The sequence below is a fragment of the Actinia tenebrosa genome, unplaced genomic scaffold (genome assembly GCF_029948245.1).
Source record: "Actinia tenebrosa isolate PJP-AT-01 unplaced genomic scaffold, QUT_ActTen_1.0 PGA_scaffold7__59_contigs__length_16204524, whole genome shotgun sequence".
NCBI lineage: Eukaryota > Metazoa > Cnidaria > Anthozoa > Actiniaria > Actiniidae > Actinia > Actinia tenebrosa.
In genome coordinates, this window is record NW_028292584.1 from 12,597,765 (window position 1) to 12,618,818 (window position 21,054).

The window sequence follows — 21,054 nt, forward strand, 5'->3', positions numbered from 1 at the left end:
TACGGCATTATCTCTCCATTCATCAACTGAAACAAATTTATTACAACCTTGTTTATCCCTACATATCATATGCAATATTGGCCTGGGGAAGCGCTTATAAAACGCACATTAAGAAAGTGCAAGTCAAACAGAATATAGTTGTAAGAATAATGTTCTTTGCTATATCTTTTGGCGAAAACACCGAAAGCGCTCTTCCCTTGCTAAATCTCTTGGAGCTTCTCACAGTAAATAATATTTATCGTCTTCATGCTTTAAAATTTACTCATTTATGGCACAAAGGTAAGCTCCCAGAGACACTTTCCTCTTTTTTCAAATATGCAAAAGATATCCATCCTTACAATACCAGGTACGCAGCGAAGCAAAACTTGCATAAATCACAAGTGCGTACCAATATAGGCAAGCAAATGACGGCTAATATGGCGATTGAACTCTGGGAACAAATTCCTAGCCACTTAAAAAATGTTAATGTATTTTCGTTTGCGAAAAAATTAAAAAGTTATTTACTTGCCGACCAATTACAGATAAAAATTTAGTTCTTCCTTAGATTTTCCTTTTTCTAAATATTCTATTTCTTTCTTCATATATGATAATATATACCATACATGTCATTACTCTAATTGTGGATTAACAGTTTTATTGTTCAGTTAAATTGTAATTATTTTTTATGTACTTGGTTCTTCTTCAGTTTACTCCAATGTTAAATTTTAAATTGCTGGGGTCTAACTCGAAAACCTTATGGTTAATTTAGACCCCAGGCTCTGAATTATGTTCTTTTGACAATTATCTATTCTTTATTTTCTTGGTTGTTTTCTATAGTTTTTCACATTTCATGTAAATTTTCTTGTATGAGCAAATAAAATTGTATTGTATTGTATTGTATTGTATTGAAACATCGCTCGGTAGGAAAAACTGGATTTTTGTCAAAAAAACGTTGTTACTTCCACACCAAAAATATCCCTGCAAATAATTTATATTTACTGTTTGAAGTTCATAACTTGCAAAGAAACGACGTTTAACTCAGTTTTTAAAGGGAAACAAAAATTCAAAGTTGCCGCCATTTTTGTTGCTAAGAAGAAAAAAAACAGCTTAGCAACGAGATTTGGCCGCGCGCGCCTGGAACCTAATGACGTCGACGAAACAGCCGTGAATATTATGGTAGTAATATAAGAACATGCGTAATAAGTAAATTGCGAGCAGAATAAGTAAATTACGAGCCTTACCAGCTGTCCACAGTTTCTAGTTGAGCTGGCTCATTTTTTACGCGACTTGAAGTTGTGAAAGGCTTCTATGGACCTCTTCTTCAGTCGTTTCTTCTAAGGCTCGTAATTTACTTATTACGCATGTTCTTATTTGATATCCGAGCCCCATCCCACACGGCGCACTTCCACATCTATCTATGGTAGTAATATAGGGAAGGGGCATGACGTCAAAGACACCGCTGCAAAACGTCTGCGCATGCGCGAGTTCATATATTTCAAAATGGCGGATGGTGCGCTTCGAATTAGGATGCGATCGTTGAAAGAATGGCCAAGAAAAACTCACACCGTGTAAATATTTCATCGAATTCAATTAAATGGATTGAGCCTAACTCTGTGTGAGAGTTTTATTTGTTTGATCATTAGATTTACCGTTCTGAAAGTATTTTTCGAACTCGATGATGTTCGTAAACCTTCGTAAACAGTGTTCTCTGGTCCATACTATTAGACAAAGGAAGCGAAAGTCAAAGAGCAACCGTTAAAGTTGGGACAAATTTGCTGCTTGATGTTGATGAGGAATTCTTCGAGTTTATCCACTTGTGCCATTCCAACCATGGCTCCAAATACTTGCCCATAATAGTGTAGATGACTGTCCAAAAAATACACGTTGTTTTGACCAACGAAACACACGGTCATCCCGTTCGCTATGATCAACGCTGCCAAGTTTCGTTCTCTAACTAGCCGTTGTAGATAGAAGGCAAGGGAACTCTGAGGTACATGAGGATCCACAGAAGTAATAGAAAGATCCAAGGATTCCTCCAATGTCACAGTGACAGGGGCAATTACAGCTGTTAGATGGTGATTTGCTTCAGCTACACTGAAGAATGGATTGCCTAGGGATTGCGTTACATTGTCATATACCTGGTTCCCTCGAGCAATGACAGACAACAACAATGATAACCATGTTTGATTCAGATCGGAATTACAAGTCAATTGGAGAGTAGCATAATGTAGTGAGCTAGTGTATTCCTTTGCCATTAACAAGGAGATGAAAGTACAGGCATTAGAACCATTCCTTCCAAACAGAGTTGCTTGAGGCAGCTGTGGTGGTAGAAACCAGAATTTGGAGGTACCAAGCGATGATTTAGCAATCTGAATATTAACTGCAACTGGATGATGCACAGACTGGGATGTTTTCTGGGAGCTTGCACTGACATTAATTTGTGGTTGCAAAACTGTAAAGGTGTCTAATTCTTGGTCAATGTATGATTCCCAAGCTCTTGAAGAATAGTATTCAGGATCTACTGTTTGGTTGATGTGGATACTATCGTCATCACTGCTGTGGTGTATTTTCTAAATAATAATCAACTACACTAAACCATGTGCTTTGATGCTCGTCTCTTTATTACACACATGCGCACTCGCACGCTTGCAAACCTAACAGGGGTGGGGTGGGTAAATCCACCAACACTACATCTCTCCCTTTTTTTAAAACATGAGTTCACACATGGTTGAGCAAAACAACAATAAACTAAGATGCCCAAAGTCTTTAACTGTCATAACATTTAAACATCATAAGCTTTAGCAAGCTCACAGTCAGACAAAAGTTATAGGCCCAACATAGCCCAGTACATAGTCATCAAACCTTGCAGGTAGCATCCTTGCACGAGTAGGTCGAGTAGCTTGAAGGTTAGGATTGCAGGGTTGACCCGGATGGTCAACCTGGCTGGCTTGGGTAGGTGACATTCCTACTGCTGTGGTCGCCTTGAAAGTTCCTCCAGGAGGTTGATCATCAAAGCAGGGGTCAATCTCATCAAGCTCTGAGGTTGTGGTCCTGGGTTCAGGCACATTTTCTCTGCTGCCGTAGAATTTCTTTAAATGGGTGACATTCCTGTGATACTGAGATCTTCCATCACCAATGAGAACACTGTTTCCTTGCTTCTGAATCACTGTGAATGGTGATGGTTTGAATGGTGTAGATAGCTTGTTCTGTCTCTCCTGTTTGACCAGCACTTGATCACCCTCCTGGATCTGACTGTCTTGTGCTCTCCTCTTGGCGTCTGCGTACTGTTTCCCCTTCTCTTTCCATTCACTGTCTCTATCTCTCACCTCATAGTCCCAACTGGTTTCAGTCAGTTGGGGTAGTTTTGTGCGAATGTTCCGCCCATATAGAAGCTGTGAAGGGCTTATTCCTGTTGTGCTGTGTGGTGTGCTACGGTGCATTATCAGAAACTTGTTCATCTCTCCTCTCCAGTCCCTTCGTTCCACTTGAGCAATGCGTAACCTCTTCAGGATACTGCGATTCTGACGCTCAACTTCTCCATTGGCCTGGGGCCAGAGAGGAGTGGTTCTCCTATGTTCAATGCCATTCTCACGCAAATACTCCTCGAACTGCTCACTTACAAACTGTGTTCCATTGTCTGTTCTTAATGACAGTGGTAGGCCATGAGTAACAAATGCTTGGTCCAGGAGTGATATGATCTTCTCGGAAGTTATGGATTTGGTGAAATCTATCTCAAAGAATCTACTGTAGTAATCCACCACGACAAACAGGTAGTCACCAGAGGGTAATGGACCCAACAGGTCAGCAGCTAAGTGCTCCCATGGAGCAGAGGGCAACTCAGTGCGGGTCATGGGCTCGGGTTTGTGAGGTTGGCTAACCAACTGACACCCATAACATTCTTTGCAGTGTTTTTCAACTTCCTTGTCTAGTCCCGGCCACCAGACTTTAGACCTGAGTCGTTGCTTCATGGCTACAATACCTGGGTGGCCTTCATGGGCTAGCTCTAGTACTTGACATCGGAGTTGTTTGGGCACTACAATCCTTGCTCCTCTCAACACAAGTTGACCAACCGCTCCTAACTCATTCCGCACTGGCAGGTACTCTTTAAATTTGATGTCATCCCATCTTCCATTAAGCAGACACTCCCTGATGCACATCAACTCTGGATCATGTTCTGACACTCTTTCCATCTCGCGTGTGGTCAAGGCACATGGGGTCGCCTCCCGAGCTACAAACCTAATATAATGTTCGGTGGTATCATCTGAGCCAGTAACTGATGATGGGGACAGAAGTCGTGACAGTGAATCAGCGATGTTGCTTGGGCCAGGGATGTACTTAACAGTGTATGTGTAGGGCTGCAGTCTTAGGAGCCATCTCTCAATCCTTGCACAGGTCTTTGACTTTGGTGTAAAAATACACTCTAGTGGCTTGTGGTCTGTCCACAGTTCAAAATCAGCACCAAAGATGTAGGCATGGAACCTCTCGCATGACCAGACTATGGCCAAGGCCTCTTTCTCCGTCTGTGAATATCTCTTCTCAGTGTCACTTAAACTGCGGCTGGCATAACTAATTACTCTGAGTTCTCCTGCTTGTTCCTGTACCAGAACAGCTCCCAATCCGACCGGACTGGCATCTGCAATCACTTTGGTGGGTGCACTTTGGTCAAAGTATCCCAGGGTCTCTGCATTGGTGAGTCTCCTCTTCAACTCCTTGAATGCTCTACTCTGCTCTGGACCCCATTGAAATGGCTCTTGTGCCTTTGTAAGCTTTCTCAAGGGTGCAGAGATGGTAGCTAGGTCTGGGATGAACCGTGCAGTGAAGTTCACCAGTCCTAGGAAACTCCGTACTTCTGCGGCATTCGTAGGCTCTCTAGCCTCAGCAACTGCTCTCACCTTTTCATCTGCTGGTCCAATTCCTCTTTCTGACAATACATGGCCCAGGAATTCTATCTTTGGCATTTTGAATTGACACTTGGCACGGTTGAATGTTAATCCCCTTTCTGCTAGCACCTTAACTACCTCTGCGACTCTTCTATCATGCTTCTCTTCTGTTGATGCATGCACAATGACATCATCAATAATATTCTGAGCACCATCACATCCTTGCAGGACTTGCTGGAGAACTCTCTGATACATTTCCGGGGCACAGCTGATCCCAAACATGAGGCGTTTGTAGCGGTATAGGCCTTGGTGGGTTGAGAATGTAGTAATATCCCTCAATTGTGGAGCTAACTCAATTTGATGGTAGGCTGACTTAAGATCCAATTTACTAAACACTTTGCTTTGTGTCATGTCTTGGATGACTTCATCAATGGTAGGTATAGGGTACCTCTCGCGCTTCACAGCCATGTTTGCCTGCCGCATATCAACACAGAGTCTGATATCCCCTGTGGATTTTGTAACAACTACTACTGGGGATACCCAGGAACTTGGACCCTCAACCCTCTCTACGATATCAAGTTCCACTAGCTCATCAAGCTTTTGGCTCAGTTTATCCCGCAGGTGGTAGGGTACTCGACGCATTTTTTGGGCCACTGGCGTGACCTCTGGGTCTATGGGGATCTTTAGTTGGAAATCCTTCAACTTTCCAATACCTTCACAACAATTTGGATGTTTATCCAGAATACTAAACTGTCCCTGGGACCCATCTAAAGACATGTTAAGGGCATTGATTTCTGGTCCCAGCTTTAACACTCCAAGCAATATTGCGGTATCCCGACCAAGGAGTGCTGGACCCTCTTCTTCAATCACAATGAAGTCAACACCACTTGCAAGTCTTTCCCCGATGGACACTTGGGCTGTAAACTTCCCAGCAACTGTCAAAGGTTCTTTACTCCCATATGGAAAGAGGTTCTGTGGACTACGGGTGGAGGTACATTGAATCTTGCTATCTTTCAGGTGTTCCCACAACTTCCTGTCAACAACATTACAACTAGCACCAGAGTCAATGATCATTTCAATTGGTATTCCTCCCACTTGAACCATTACTCGACCATTAACTGTACCATCGGAGCTACCATGAATACTAAATGCATATTTATCTTTACCTGGTCCTTGGTCATCATCATCATATTCAACTTGCCTTACATGTTGTCTCCCACCTTTGTTTCGCTCACTTGGCTGGGTCCTACACACTCTCTCGAAATGTCCAGTTCCTTGGCACTTCCTGCACTGCTTACCAATAGCTGGGCATTTAGGGTCTTTGGACCTGTGTCCTTCACGTCCCCACGAGAAGCAGGTGATCTGACCCTTTCTTCCATCTCTCCTTTGGTCCCGCTGTACATAGTTTGTCTCAACAGTCACCTTATTGACTTCCTCTGATTTCCCTTCTATAGCACGGGCTTGCCTCTCTGACTGTTCCATAGCTCGAGCAATCTCTTTTAACTGTGCGAGGGTCAATCCTCGGCCCTTTTGAAGTAGCTTCAAACGAAGATTGTGCGATGAGCACTTGCTAATGACTTGATCCCTTATTTGCTCGTCCACTGCTGTATTTTCTTCGAATTCGCAGGTTTGGGCCTTCTGTCGCAGTCTGGTGATAAACTGATCCACAGTTTCATTAGGAAGTTGACTCATTTCGCGAAAACAAAGTCTCTCGTACGGCACGTTTGCCTGAGGTTTGAAGTAATTATTCAATGCTCTAGTCGCTAGAGTATAAACACTCGCTTCATCATTCGTTTCCTCCATCAAGGTGAAATAAATATCCTGTACATTCATTCCAGCAGTGTGTAGAAGTAGTGCTTTCTTCTGTTCCGGGTCAGCGACTCCCTTGCCCGTAGCAAACAGCTCAAATGCACGTAGCCATCTTTGCCATCGGGCATCAAGACCAGCCGAGTCCGTGCAATCAAATGGCTCCAAGCCACCTAATTCAGATAAAAATCTGGCCATGTTGTTTTAAAACGATCAATCTATATCTAAGATTATCTTTGTGGTGATCCTCGTCGCCAAATGTGGTGTATTTTCTAAATAATAATCAACTACACTAAACCATGTGCTTTGATGCTCGTCTCTTTATTACACACATGCGCACTCGCACGCTTGCAAACCTAACAGGGGTGGGGTGGGTAAATCCACCAACACTACAACTGCCCTCACCAAAATCATCATCATCTGAATGGTCTTGGGAAGTTGTGTTTGAACTGGATGTTGGTTTAAGGAGGCTTTCATTAAAGGAAGTTGCTAAGTTATTTATTGTAACATCAAGATTTTTAGTGCAGATGGGACATTTCTTTGCAACCAAGTTGAGACATGTTCTGTGGATGGTGTGGAAACATGGAAGTCTTACAGCATCAGCTGTTGAATCAGTAACATTGCATTCAGTATAGTCACAGACTTTGGTTGCATCTGGGAATGTTGCTGGGGCAGACTTGCAGTGAGTGTAAGCAAATGGGAGAGCCTTTGCATCGACAGTTGAGTCAAAGGTATGAAGATGGTACATGTATTTCTTGTCATTTGTTTTGCCACTGCTATTTTGATTTTGCTGCACCTGAAACCAATATGTTTTGATAGTTAAGATTCTCAAGTCTCAATTTTTTTATTTTTTATTTATAACTTACTATATATATAGGGGTTTAAAATGTTTTAAACTTATTAGGTAAACATACCTGTTTTGATTTACCCAAGTTTTTTCCAACTGACTTAATAGTTGAAAGGAGAACCTCTGCAGATTTTCCAGCAACAATACTCATATCTTTTTCAGAACACCCTCTTTTATAAGGTTTCACAAAACTGTTTTGGAAGCTCTGTTCCGACTTTGAAGCTGCCATTGCTGTTGCTTTTGATCTTATTTGTTTTGCATAGAATATTCAATATCTTTGCAAAGTTTGAATTTCTGAAGTACTTTTGATCTAATTTTTAACCATCCCAGAAAGACAGCATTGATTAAAATATTGATGCAAAAAGGTTTGGGCTTGTTTGGTAAAACTGATCCAAATATCTTGTGGTATACATTTCCCAACATGAAGTGATACATCTTGATTATGTCTTCTTGAAGATTAAGAAAGACATGAAATGGGCCTTGCTCTGGGATTATTGAAAGAATACTTAATTGGATTATTCGATTGAGCTATCAGCTTCTTTTGATAGAACCATGTTGGCCAGTCTCCAGGAGCCGGCAGTACATATTGCTGAAGGTAGTTATGAAGATGAGGGCATTGACCAAATATATGATGAATGGCTGCTTCATAGTCCTCCATACTTTTCAGAGATTGTTCAAACTCATCTATAAGTATTGTCGTACTCAGAGTGGACAGTTCACTATGTGAAAGCTCAGATTATACCCTAGTAAAATGGAAAATATTACTGTGAATTAAAAATGGCTGATGACGAATGTCTATATTTTTCTAATTTATGCTATATATTTTACCTTAATTCTCTTATTTGCTGCTGGCTGTTTTTAGGACTGATTGAAAGTCCTGATGGCATTCTTGCAAGAAATGTTTGGTGTCTATCTTTATTAAAGGCATTGAGCAATTCCTTTATATTTGCTACAATTATGCCTCCCCGGCAATTTTTTTCTGTTCCAGACACTTTTACTTGGACACTGCTGTGTTGGCTTCCTCTTTTTAAAGGTAGGTGTACAGCTGGTATATTTTTATGGATGTCCAATAGGCTGCTTGCCATATGTGTGGGAACAGATAGCTTAAGCTCTGATGGAAGCCTGATGGTTAAAATGTTATGGAAATCATCTAGACGATTCACCATGAGAAATTGTCCCTGTTAGACAAGACAAAAAATATATAATATTCAAATAAAGCTGACTTGCACTTGATGCTTGATTAAATGAGCATCACCTTTTCCTTTCCCTTAGCAGTTCAAGATATTAGGGATTCCACTGCACACTTCTATATGTTTTTTTTTTGTTGTTGTTTTATTTTGTTTTTGTTTTTTTCCTTTTTTAATTATTTTTCAGAAAAAAAGTGCCTTGATAGCAGCCATTATATGTTATTGCAGCACTCCTGGGTAGGTGTGGATTAGCTGCTGCTTATGTTGATTAACATTCCTTGGACTGGTGCTAAAGCCAAGGACCCTTCCAGCATTTATGGCAGAACGTGAGGCTCCATGCTCTTGGAGAAAAAGGCCTTCATCTTTCTGGAGTGAGCAAGTTTTTTGTGATCTATTGATTCAGAAACAAAAGAAACAGTGTTGCTGAAGAAATAATTAAAATTAAATTCCAAAAAAGGAAAAGTATTATTATCCTTAGATACATATCACAGATATCTAGCTTAAAGCACCATTCCTCAGTCACACAGCTTATCATATGATATTATGAAACCTCTACCTGAAATAGGCAAGTGTGTGCAACAAAACAACAGTTCTTTGTTCTTGGACAGCAGTATATTCCTCACTGAGGCGGGCATCTTCCCTGGATATAGATTTTAAGACCAGATCATACAACCCAGGTGCGTGACTTTTTGTAAATTCTCTCATCGACTGTGGACTGTAGAGCGGGGAATCATTGTTGGCTGTGTAGTGGTGGTACAATGCAAGTTGAAAGCGTTGCACTAGATCATCAAATGAGCTGTCTGTATTTAAAAATAAAATTGAATTAAATCAGAGCAAGGTTATAGTAACATGGTAGGTAACAAATTTAGTATTCATTTAAGTTTTTAAGCCTTGAATATTTATGAAATTGCTTATACATTTTGTATCTACTGATCCCATTGTTTAAATTATAGTGCAAAAAGAGTGGTTTTTCAAAATAAAAATCCTTTTTTTCATTCAATTAACCATTCAAGGTGGTTAAGTTTATTATAATAGATATATGAAAACAAAAAATTAAAAATTACCAACAGTGTTTTCTTTTTCCAGTGCATCATTCATTTTTTCCCAGGTGTCTCTGTCAATCACTACTTTTCCTCTTGAAGTTTTAACTTTATCAAGTTGTTGGTGCTGAAGTTCAATTCCACCTATTTCTGATAGAGCATTGAGTCTTGTAAAAAGGTTCGAAAATTGGTTTTTGGTTTCTTTGAGCTTCTCTGAAGATGAACTGCAGTCCACCAAGTTTTCATGGAGGTGTAAAATGGGCGATCCAGTAAACTGCCATATCTGTAAAGATAGGTCAATCATAAATTCCTGAACATGAAAAACAAAAAAGCTGCGCATGCGCCAAAAATGGATTATGCTAGAGCCCTCGTTCTTCGTCGCAGGCCGAAAGAAACGTAGGCTCTGGGTACGAGATTGCCTGCTTGCAAGAACAGTTTATGAGGAACGTTTTGATTTTGTTAGCGATGTAAAATAATACAAACAACATAAAATATTTGGAATTTTATGGTTGTAAAAGTCGAGTCTCACAAGTAATGGTCAGCTTCGGCGATTTTCCGGGAGATTTGAGGCTCTAATCTGGAGACCGGGAGATACGGTCCAAAATCTGCAGACTCCCGGTTTATCCGGGTAAGTTGACAGCCCTGCTTTATGAAGATGGCTGATCAAATATTCTTAACTATCAAGCTAGTGACGTAAAAATGATCGACGTATTACGATGCGGCGTCTATACTTGGAACATTTCGAAAACGCTGAAAATTTCGGCATGTTATGGGCTAATTAATATGTGGCGGGAATTTGAACCTTGGATGCGCGAGATATCTGGAGTCTCTAGACATCACAATACTGGAGGGTTCCAATTAAACCTATTAATACTGTAGTACTATAAACATGACTTCTTGTGAAGTTCTTCTCCAAATGAAGGTTTTGTCGTGACTTTTGATGCAGTTAAACAAGCAATCGGCGAGTATGAAGAGGAAACAAGCAGTACATTCAGGCCCGTAGCTAGTATTTTTGTTGGGGGGGTGCTAATTTACAAAAAGTGGACCAACCATATACTTTATTTTTTAAAAGTCCCATAGGACGCATAGGTATAGATAAATTATTAAAGTAAAATTGATTTTTTTTACTTAGTTTTACGTGAAAATATCATACCAGCCAAAATCTCACTTGCTTAAAAAGCGGACCTTTACCTCGCGTGAGGGGGAGGGGGGGGGTGCAAACCCCCTGCACACCCCCCCCCCCCCCCCTAGCTACGGGCCTGACATTTGTAGTGATTAAAAAGGATAAATTGTTTGTGGATGCAACTTTGAAGGTAAAATAATGAACTCATGCGAATAGAAAATGATCATGGGTAACATCTATTCTACTATTTCTACTTTCGTATTGACCGAAACTGGTTACTATAGTCTTTAAAAACGATATGCGAGCTAACATGGTAATTGAAACAGGAACTCAGTGCAATTAATTATATCTTTTTTCATGGACAGGGTCTACAAATTTGTGTTTTTTTTAATTATAAACAGGGTACCCCTTTCCGAATCCCAGCGGAACAGCCCTAACCAAATCCTAGCGGAGTACCCCCCCCCCCCCCCCCCCCCCACCTCACGGGCCTTAGACTGCCTTATTTCTTCTTTGTCTGCTTTAGTATGCACCATTTCATTTTTACTTAGAACGTCTTAGAATGCCTTTTGTCGTCCTATATCTCCTACGTTTACTGCCGTATTTTTGGAAAATTTGCTTATGATTGCCTTATATTTTCATCAGGATTCCCGGTGGCGGAAGAAGGAAAGCAGTAGTCAGCAGCAAATATTCCTTTTGATGGCATTCCGTTCATTTATGTCGGAGAAAAAAGACTTGCCTGTTATCAACTGAAGGAAACATGTCTCAGGTGATAAGGCAAGATATAAAGCTAAAGCCAATCAAGAACAGGTGTCGCAGTAAACCGCAAACGTGACCACGTTTTCATCGTTTTCCTACATTTCTCTTTACCTTTCACAATACAATGCAATAAAATAATCTTTATTTAGAGAGGGTAACACTCAACAATACATAAAGCCAGTAACTGATCAACTAGTGGCCCTCATGCATATAATCAATCTATATAATATCTAAACATTATAAAATAACACCTAATACTAAAAGCTATAAAACAATATCTAAATACTTATCTTATCTTATAAAATTTGAATGCCCTTTCAAAAGCAAAAACAAAAAAAAAAACAAAAAAAACAACAAAAAAAAACCAAAAAAAAAAAAACAAAAACAAAAACAAAAACAAAAAAACAAATTCAAGAAAATAATAATAATAAACGAGTAAAAAACTAAATTGTTTTAATTCAAACTAAATTGTTGCTTTTGCAAACCTACTACTTAGAGATTTTTGCGATTCCTTTTCACTAATTTTAAACTGAATGTTTTAATGGTGAACTGACGTTTCACGTTTGCCGTAAACGAGAATCTTAAACTTTCTATTAGGACGTCAATTACGCGAGTCCCTCTACTTGTAATACGAGTATCAAAAACTACGAGTTCATTACATGAGCAAGAAGTATTCCTTACCTGAAATAGGATGTATCCTTCTTCTGATCTTTGAGTATCTCTTATACCTTAACCATGAGTACATCACACCTGATCTAGGAAAGCTTACCTGAAATAGGATGTATCCTTCTTCTGATCTTTGAGTATCTCTTATACCTTAACCATGAGTACATCACACCTGATCTAGGAAAGCTTACCTGAACTAGGATTATCCTTCTTCTGATCTTTGAGTATCTCTTATACCTTAAAGGGCCACTTGGACAAAAATCGCTCCAAAATTAAAACTCTTTCATTCGAGCTGGAACTTTGCTGAAATAATCTAGGATACATTAAGAACCACCCACTGGAATATCTTTCTGATATTCGAAAGGAAAGGGCCAAAATTTTACGATTTATTTTCGTCCGCCATTAATTTCTTTGAATCACAGAATTCGACTCAAGAAGACTGGCACGAGTACTTATGACGTCATTTACTCAACCCAAACCAAAACATTGGTGGGTAATGTATGTGCCATGTTCGTAAAACTCGGTTTATTTGGTTTATCCAGAAAATATTTAATGTTTCATTCGGTTTCCTAACTACTATATGACCAAACAATGTCTAGGCGCTGAAATTTTTCAGTTTCAATAATACTGACGATCATAATTCGAAAATTTCAATACATCTCGGCAAGCCAAGAATCACAACAAAGTAGGACGCATGGACGAGATTCTAGCGGTTCCATCGCGCGAAGTGACTGAGATATTCGGGATTCGAATCATTTTAAGGATAACAATTTTTCAAGGTATATTTACATACAAGGGCAAAGAACAACCCCACAATTTGGGTCCGCGAGACATCCGACACAATGAAAGAAAAATCTACGAGCTGAGTGACAGACGCCGCTGTCGCGCGAGTAATAAATAAGAAACCTTTGACATGTTCTATTACAAAGATGATATTAGATAATCGTATGTTTGTACCTATTCAATGCATAATAAACATTTTGAAGCAAATAATAACCGTTCTGTAGTAAATCAGCTAGGAGAATTACGAGATCACATTCTAAATTATTCGGCACATAGATCTAAGTATATTGTCACAAATCTTTATATCACAACGCAGAATTCAAAAGGCAATCGGTTGTTTTCATAACATCAATCACTATTAGATTACATTGAAACTTCAAATTTAAGATCTTTATATCATGGACAGTAGGTAGCAAATACAAATAATGAAATGAACGTAAGGAATTTTTATGAAAACCTCTTCCCAAGCATTGCTTCTTCTTCTAGTTCGGCTTCATCTTCATACATTATAATTTATGGTTCTAACTCTTCAGGATTGACAAAGCGAGCGTCCAAAGGAATTTCCATCATATTTGAAGAGGTATCAAAGGTTTAAAAAAAGTCTGTTTAGAGATTCTTTTCACGATAACGCGTTTAAAACATCAAATAAACTTCAGGTAATTTAACAAGAAATGTATAGTCAAAACGACGCTAACATGACAGTGTTGAGTAAATGACGTCACAGCGTAAAACTGCTGTACATAATGACTCGTTGGCCGTGACACAAAGAAATTAATGGCGGACGAAAATAAATCGTAAAATTTTGGCCCTTCCCTTTCGAATATTAGAAAGATATTTCAGTGAGAGGTTCTTAATGTGTTCAAGATTATTTCAGCAAAGTTCCAGCTCGAATGAAAGAGTTTTAATTTTGGAACAATTTTCGTCCAAGTGGCCCTTTAACCATGAGTACATCACACCTGATCTAGGAAAGCTTACCTGAAATAGGATGTATCCTTCTTCTGATCTTTGAGTATCTCTTATACCTTAACCATGAGTACATCACACCTGATCTAGGAAAGCTTACCTGAACTAGGATTATCCTTCTTCTGATCTTTGAGTATCTCTTATACCTTAACCATGAGTACATCACACCTGATCTAGGAAAGCTTAGGAGTATCCGTTATATAGGTAGAAATGTATCACGCATGAATTAGGTGTATCCCTTATATTCCTTAATCACGAGTATAATCACTTACACGTTAAGCAGGAGTATATCGCACCTGAATAGCAAAAAAAAAAAGTTGCCCTTGAAATATTTTTTCTAGGAATGAAAATTCCAAAAAGGAAGTTATCTACTGGGGGTTACAGTTACCTTTTATAGCGTGTTAGATTTTGTGGAGCTCAGGAAAACCGCGCGGAGAGTATGGGTAGTGCATGTTGAGCGAAACCCATGGAAGAACACCGTATACGTGGACAAGTTATAATCTGGGACGCAAGGGTGGTATCACGGTGATACTCTCCGGTCCATCCAGTTCCTCCGGTCCATCCAGTTCCTCCGGTCCATCTTTGTTCCAATTCTCATGAATGAGTACAGTGACGTGTTAAAACGTTTTAGCAATTGTCTTTAGGAGACATATGGTATTTCGAGAAAGGATGGTGGGAGCAACTGCAACTTGTTTGTAGTCGGTCACCTACAGTTATATAATCTCGATCATTTGAAAGTATTTTATTCGATCAATAAAGCTTATTTGGCTTTCATTTAAGTATAAACATTGAAATCATGACGTATATTTATTGTTATTTATCAAAATGTGTACCAACGCACGATTTTAATTGGGTGAAGTAGTCTAGGCTAATAAATGTTCGATACCCCTATTTGTTAATAATCATAATTTGTTCATATCATTATCTTAAGACGGCCTCTAAGTTTGATTGTTGTATGGAAAAATGCAAACTTAAAATTGCAATAAGCTTTTCTTTATAAATGAACTAAAAGCAAGTGAAAATTTCAACACATTTCTATTATGCATTACAAGCAATATAGCAATGCATTTTATCAATACTGGTCTCTTTTGGTCCTTATTCACTTAACATTTGCTCAAGCCATCCAAAGACTGGTACTGTGGAGACACACCCTGGTATTAGAGGCCCTGTTACGATATTCACTTAACATTTGCTCAAGTCATCCAGAGACTGGTACTGTGGAGACACACCCTGGTATTGGAGGGCCTGTTAAGATATTCACTTAACATTTGCTTAAGCCATCCAGAGACTGGTACTGTGGAGACACGCCCCTGTGTTGGAGGGCCTGGTACTCTCCTGTACTACTTGGGTTTCCTATGGATGACTGTACTGTACCCTTATGGGGGACCCGAGTATGAGGTTGGATGTTCTGATAGACGACTGGTGGTGGTGGTGGATTGGAAGAAGGTCCTGTTTGTCTAAGCATATCTGTACTTTCATACTGAAGCATGGGGTTTCTCGTCTGTACACCAGAATGTGGTTGACGTGGTCGGGTTCTTATTATCACGGTTTCATATTCTGGGATACCAACATTACTTGTTGATAATCCTCGCCTTTCTATTGGTTCATATTCTGGAACATTTGGTGTTTCGTTATTTGGGGCGTTAAAACTTGTCTCTTGAAGTGAGATGTCGTTCTTCGTACGTAAAGTAAATCGTATTGAAAATCAGCAAAAAGCACAAAAATAAAATATAAATATAAAAACAATATATGGATAGATGGATGGATGGAGGGAGGGAGGGAGGGAGGGAGGGAGGGTAGGTGGGGGGGAGGGATGGAAAATAAAAATAAATAAATAAATAATATAGATAGCATATATACCCATAAAAATGCCTTTGAGGTTACTTACTATTTGTCCCATCTCGTCACTCTTATTTGGTCTGCAAAAGGCAATATTGAATTAACAATTTATTTTATTTTGTTAGTTTTATTTTTAATCAATTTTCTTAGGAATAAAACGTATACCTTTTCCCAGAATCGTTTTCTTTGGAAGCTAAAATCAGAAAAAAAGTCATAATCATTGTCTTTCTCGCTTTTCATGTGTACCCTCGTGTTCCAATTGTTTGCACCCAACATGGAATACCAAAATAGCATACTTTTTCTACGTGACCACAGGATACCCGCAATAAATATGATGTTCAGAACAATCGACAAAGCGAACAATATTCCAAGAACTGTAAATAGTGTCTTGTTCTGCTTTTCAATTAGAATCGGGGAATTATCTTTGGGATCTGCACATGAAGTAAAAAAATCAAAGATTATTTTATTATTACCAACAATACTGTAATGTAGATCAAAGCAAATTCATCTAATCAGGACAGAATCAGCTCAAGCTTATGACATTTGTAATTCTCCTTATCATTACTCACGTATTGCTTGTCTATAAAAATGCAATGTCCTTTCTCGTACACCGACGCTATTTTCAGCTTTACATACAATGTTTGCACTGTCCACATCATTCTGGATGATAACCACCACCAAATACTGTTTTCCATTTAATCCTGCATCATGGCTGGTGATGGTAGTCAATATATTCGGTGCAGAAGGATTACAAGACAGGGATGTGTTACTGGGACATGCGTTGATGCTAAGGTTGAACAATACCAGTGGATTGGACTGACTGTAGCTTTTATTACTAGATACAATCAGTTCCGGAGGATGTAAGCCTGTTTAAAAAGAGGCAAACAAACCAAAATATATTCTAAATAACTCTTTCCGCTTAATATTATTATACGCTAACAAAAGTACAATTTTATAAACACCTTTCACTTCCCGTGTAACGCTGCTATTTTCCCCATATCCAGCTTCATTACTCGGTACACACGTAAAGGAGATGTTGCCTGAAGTATTTAAGAGTGGCTGTCCGTAACGGTCGAGAATGGCGGGACAGCGAAGGAATTTTCAAATTTCTCATATTTTGTCAGAAGACACCCTTTGGTAAGCTCTTTTAAAAAATCCAGTTTAAAACTTCAAGCGCTTTTTTATTTTGGCGAATTTTACGAAAATCTAAAACTCGACTTCCGGTTTGCTCTGGACCGGTGTGAACAGCCCAAAATATTACCCATATTTAAGAAGGCCTCACTCGTTCAAAAATACTCCTAACGATCTGATACTTTTTCAACATTTTAACTAACTATCAGACTCCAAAAGGGATAAATAATATTTTTGGGAAAATATTTTGTTCTCGCTTTTTGGGATTTTTTTTCGATGGCATTTCAAGCAGCTACGACGCGAAGCAAATTTTAGCCTAAGTTGAATGCCCTAAATCATCACCTGGTATATATTTTATTTTCACTAATACTATATGATCTGAAAGCTTGTTTATTGTACTTCTTTTCCTGAAAGTATTAGCCTTGGAACGCAAATACTTCCTCGCGATTAATCGACTCTTCTATGTAGCATACGGCGGTCTAATTTCGGATTCAGAATCAAAGCGCCTGCTTTATAAATACTCAAAAACTTTCTTGGATCACCCAGAATGAACATTTTAATCGTAAACAACATTAGTTTGATGACTGTAAACTATACTCCAGCTATATATTATTGACTTATACTTTTGTACTGGAATATTTTAGAGAGTAAGGACTTAAGCGTACGAATTCTAAGTTAGAAAAAAAACCTTTAGACCCCATCAAACGTAGGGTTTTTTTATTTTTCTCTTTTCTTTGTTTTTGTTGAATATACTTGCTCAAAATCCTCCCAAATTTCAATTAGTTCCACGTTATTCGTAGAAAAAACAAACTCATTTTTGTACTTTCTCAAAATTAATGGAATAAGTTAGAGGACATTATGATTGAATAAACAAACTGAATTAGTTGAGAAGCGTGGCACGTGAACGTCGATCACTTGTACCTTTCTTGAATTATATGAACTAAACAAACAACCTTTATGGTTTGTATTTTTTGTCTTTATCTCTTGTCAAAATTAATAATAACTAGTGACTAAAGTGCGTGCAGTTGCTTTCGTACTATTTCATTTAAGCCCCTTTCCCGATAACGTCACACATTTGATTCGCATCAACACTGCCTACTCTGTTTTTTATAAATCGTCCTTGTTTTAAGAGAAGTCAGTGGCTAACAAACCTGTTTCCTTTCTTATTCATTCGTCTAGAATGAACTGTTTGACAGGAACAATTGTATGGTTTCTATCAATTACGGCCGCAATCGTAAACTACATTCAAGGTATTTGGTGCTTTGCTCTTTTAGGGGAACAGGAACATGTAACTCTAGAGCCTCACAGAAAATCTGCAGCATTGTTACCTAGAGAGTTTTTAAGTCTGTCATTTTTCACCATTGGAACATATATCGTATTGGTCGTAAGTGACAGGGTGCTGTAGTTGGCAGGGCCGTAACCAGGGGGGGCACAGGGTGCACGTGCACCCCCACATAAAAGCTTAAGGTCCGCCGATTTTTTTATTCGATGTGCACCCTCCCTGTAAAAGTTCTGGTTACGGCCCTGGTTGGAAAGTCGAGATAGCTGCTTCTACAGTATTGTACTGGGAAAATTATCATCTTCCTCTATTGCGTTTGGGGAGATAGCAAGGTCTTCAGGGACGGTCTGGCCGAGTACTTGAAAAGACGCAAGCCGTCGGGACCTCGAGCACGTCTCATGACCTTTTCTACAAATTCTGGGTTTAACTTTCTTCCTAAGGTTTACTCAATGTTGAGCTTGTTGACCAAGTAGGTTCTCTGTTTTTTGATAAAGCGGTCAGACTTTTTATTTTCTTTGAGAGCCCAGCCTCTTCAGCAGATAAATCCGAGGTCCTCATATTACTAGACGAGAATTTTAGGGTCGGTAGAAACCCCAACCCCCTCTTCCAAGCTTTGTATTTGACGGCCTTAGCAAGATCAAATAGCGATTGTTTCTCAAGAGATTTCGACCATCTCTCAAGAGAAAAATGCTTTTCAAGAACAGAGAATCTTCGCACTCGCACGCAGCCGCCGCCAGAGCACCATACCTTCATTTAATTAAGAATGTAGTTTACTATTGCGGCTGTAATTGATAGAAACCATACAATTGTTCCTGTCAAAATGTTAAAAAAAAGAATAAGAAAAAGAAAAAAAAAAAAACCGGCTGCTCAGCTCGACGATTAGCTTGCCTACTGAGCAGCTATTACCTGAATCTTGGCTATAAACATTAATGTTGTAAAGCATAATTTGATATATATATATATATATATATTTTTTTATCAAACTCATAAATAATTCATGAGGAAAACACAATAGAAATCACGACCATGAAGGAGGTTTTATATCTGATATAGATTCGTCTTCATTTGCATAAACTTAAACTTGGATTTTCTTGGCCAGATTCACTTCAATTTTGAAAATTTTAGTGAAACACAAAGGAACTAACCTAGACGTTTGATAAGCAATCTACAGTATGAGTGGCCGTGTTGTATTCGATATACAATCACTCGGCTACGCCTCGTGTTTGTATATCGGATACAACACGGCCACTCATTCTGAAAAAAAACGTCTGTCTGATGAGTGCGTAAGCACGAAACTCGGAGTTACAGTGAACATGTCTCGTCTTTAATCCAATCTTTACTATATATCTGTTGCTCTGCATCCCTACGCATCGAGCACTGTTTCACCAGTATAGACCACATTACATACTTTGTTATATATATATATATATATATATACAGCCATTTGCAAAAATTATGGCCGTTTCAAATATAAATACAACTATATCGAAAGTATATCAGACAGGGCGGGATATCATTCTTGATATTTTTTTCCAGAAAGCCCTAATGATAGACAACTTGAAAAATATATAGTGGAAGATATCCCATAATACTTGATATGCTTTCGATATACTCGTATATGTATTGGAAGCGGCCATAGTTTTTGCAAATGGCTGTATATATATATATATATATATATATATATATATAATATGTTATTATTATTGGTAAAAAGATACTTGTTGTTCCTGTCAAACAGTTTATTCTAGGCGAATGAATAGGAAAGGAAACAGGTTTGTTAGCCACTGACTTCTCTTAATGAAACAAGGACGATTTTTGGCTTTTTCATTTAGAATCAAGTTAAATCAATCAATTCTGAAACCCCATATAAAAACAAGCAAAAACAGCAACAAAAGAGAAGGGAAAAAAAGCAGAGTAGGCAGTGTTGATGCGGATCAAATGTGTGACGTTATCGGGAAAGGGGCTTAAATGAAATAGTACGAAAGCAACTGCACGCACTTTAGTCACTAGTTATTATTAATTTTGACAAGAGATAAAGACAAAAAATACAAACCATAAAGGTTGTTTGTTTAGTTCATATAATTCAAGAAAGGTACAAGTGATCGACGTTCACGTGCCACGCTTCTCAACTAATTCAGTTTGTTTATTCAATCATAATGTCCTCTAACTTATTCCATTAATTTTGAGAAAGTACAAAAATGAGTTTGTTTTTTCTACGAATAACGTGGAACTAATTGAAATTTGGGAGGATTTTGAGCAAGTATATTCAACAAAAACAAAGAAAAGAGAAAAATAAAAAAACCCTACGTTTGATGGGGTCTAAAGGTTTTTTTTCTAACTTAGAATTCGTACGCTTAAGTCCTTACTCTCTAAAATATTCCAGTACAAAAGTATAAGTCAATAATATATAGCTGGAGTATAGTTTACAGTCATCAAACTAATGTTGTTTACGATTAAAATGTTCATTCTGGGTGATCCAAGAAAGTTTTTGAGTATTTATAAAGCAGGCGCTTTGATTCTGAATCCGAAATTAGACCGCCGTATGCTACATAGAAGAGTCGATTAATCGCGAGGACGTATTTGCGTTCCAAAGCTGATACTTTCAGGAAAAGAATTACAATAAACAAGCTTTCAGATCATATAGTTTTAGTGAAAATAAAATATATACCAGGTGATGATTTAGGGCATTCAACTTAGGCTAAAATTTGCTTCGCGTCGTAGCTGCTTGAAATGCCATCGAAAAAAAATCCCAAAAAGCGAGAAAAAAACATTTTC

The 21,054-nt window shown here is 38.5% G+C and overlaps 1 protein-coding gene and 1 non-coding gene across 2 annotated transcripts in view; both read right to left on the reverse strand.

Annotated features, from left to right (window-relative positions):
- Positions 1-1,591: 1,591 nt before the first annotated feature.
- On the reverse strand, positions 1,592-10,896 carry LOC116300483 (uncharacterized). The gene is made up of 8 exons (XR_016121791.1): positions 9,764-10,896; positions 9,256-9,499; positions 8,898-9,090; positions 8,341-8,690; positions 7,580-8,255; positions 7,071-7,461; positions 4,216-6,838; positions 1,592-2,535 (listed from the first exon to the last, which is right to left on the reverse strand). It is a non-coding gene; the product is annotated as an uncharacterized LOC116300483 (transcript).
- Positions 10,897-14,818: 3,922 nt separating this feature from the next.
- The window catches only part of LOC116302274 (uncharacterized), a 34,294-nt gene continuing 28,058 nt past the window's right edge, over positions 14,819-21,054 (reverse strand). Inside the window, 6 exon segments of the mRNA XM_089040602.1 lie at positions 14,819-15,705; positions 15,919-15,949; positions 16,035-16,062; positions 16,166-16,300; positions 16,439-16,735; positions 16,832-16,969. Of these exon segments, the coding sequence (XP_088896728.1) occupies positions 15,292-15,705; positions 15,919-15,949; positions 16,035-16,062; positions 16,166-16,300; positions 16,439-16,735; positions 16,832-16,969 (1,043 nt within the window). The 3' untranslated portion in view covers positions 14,819-15,291.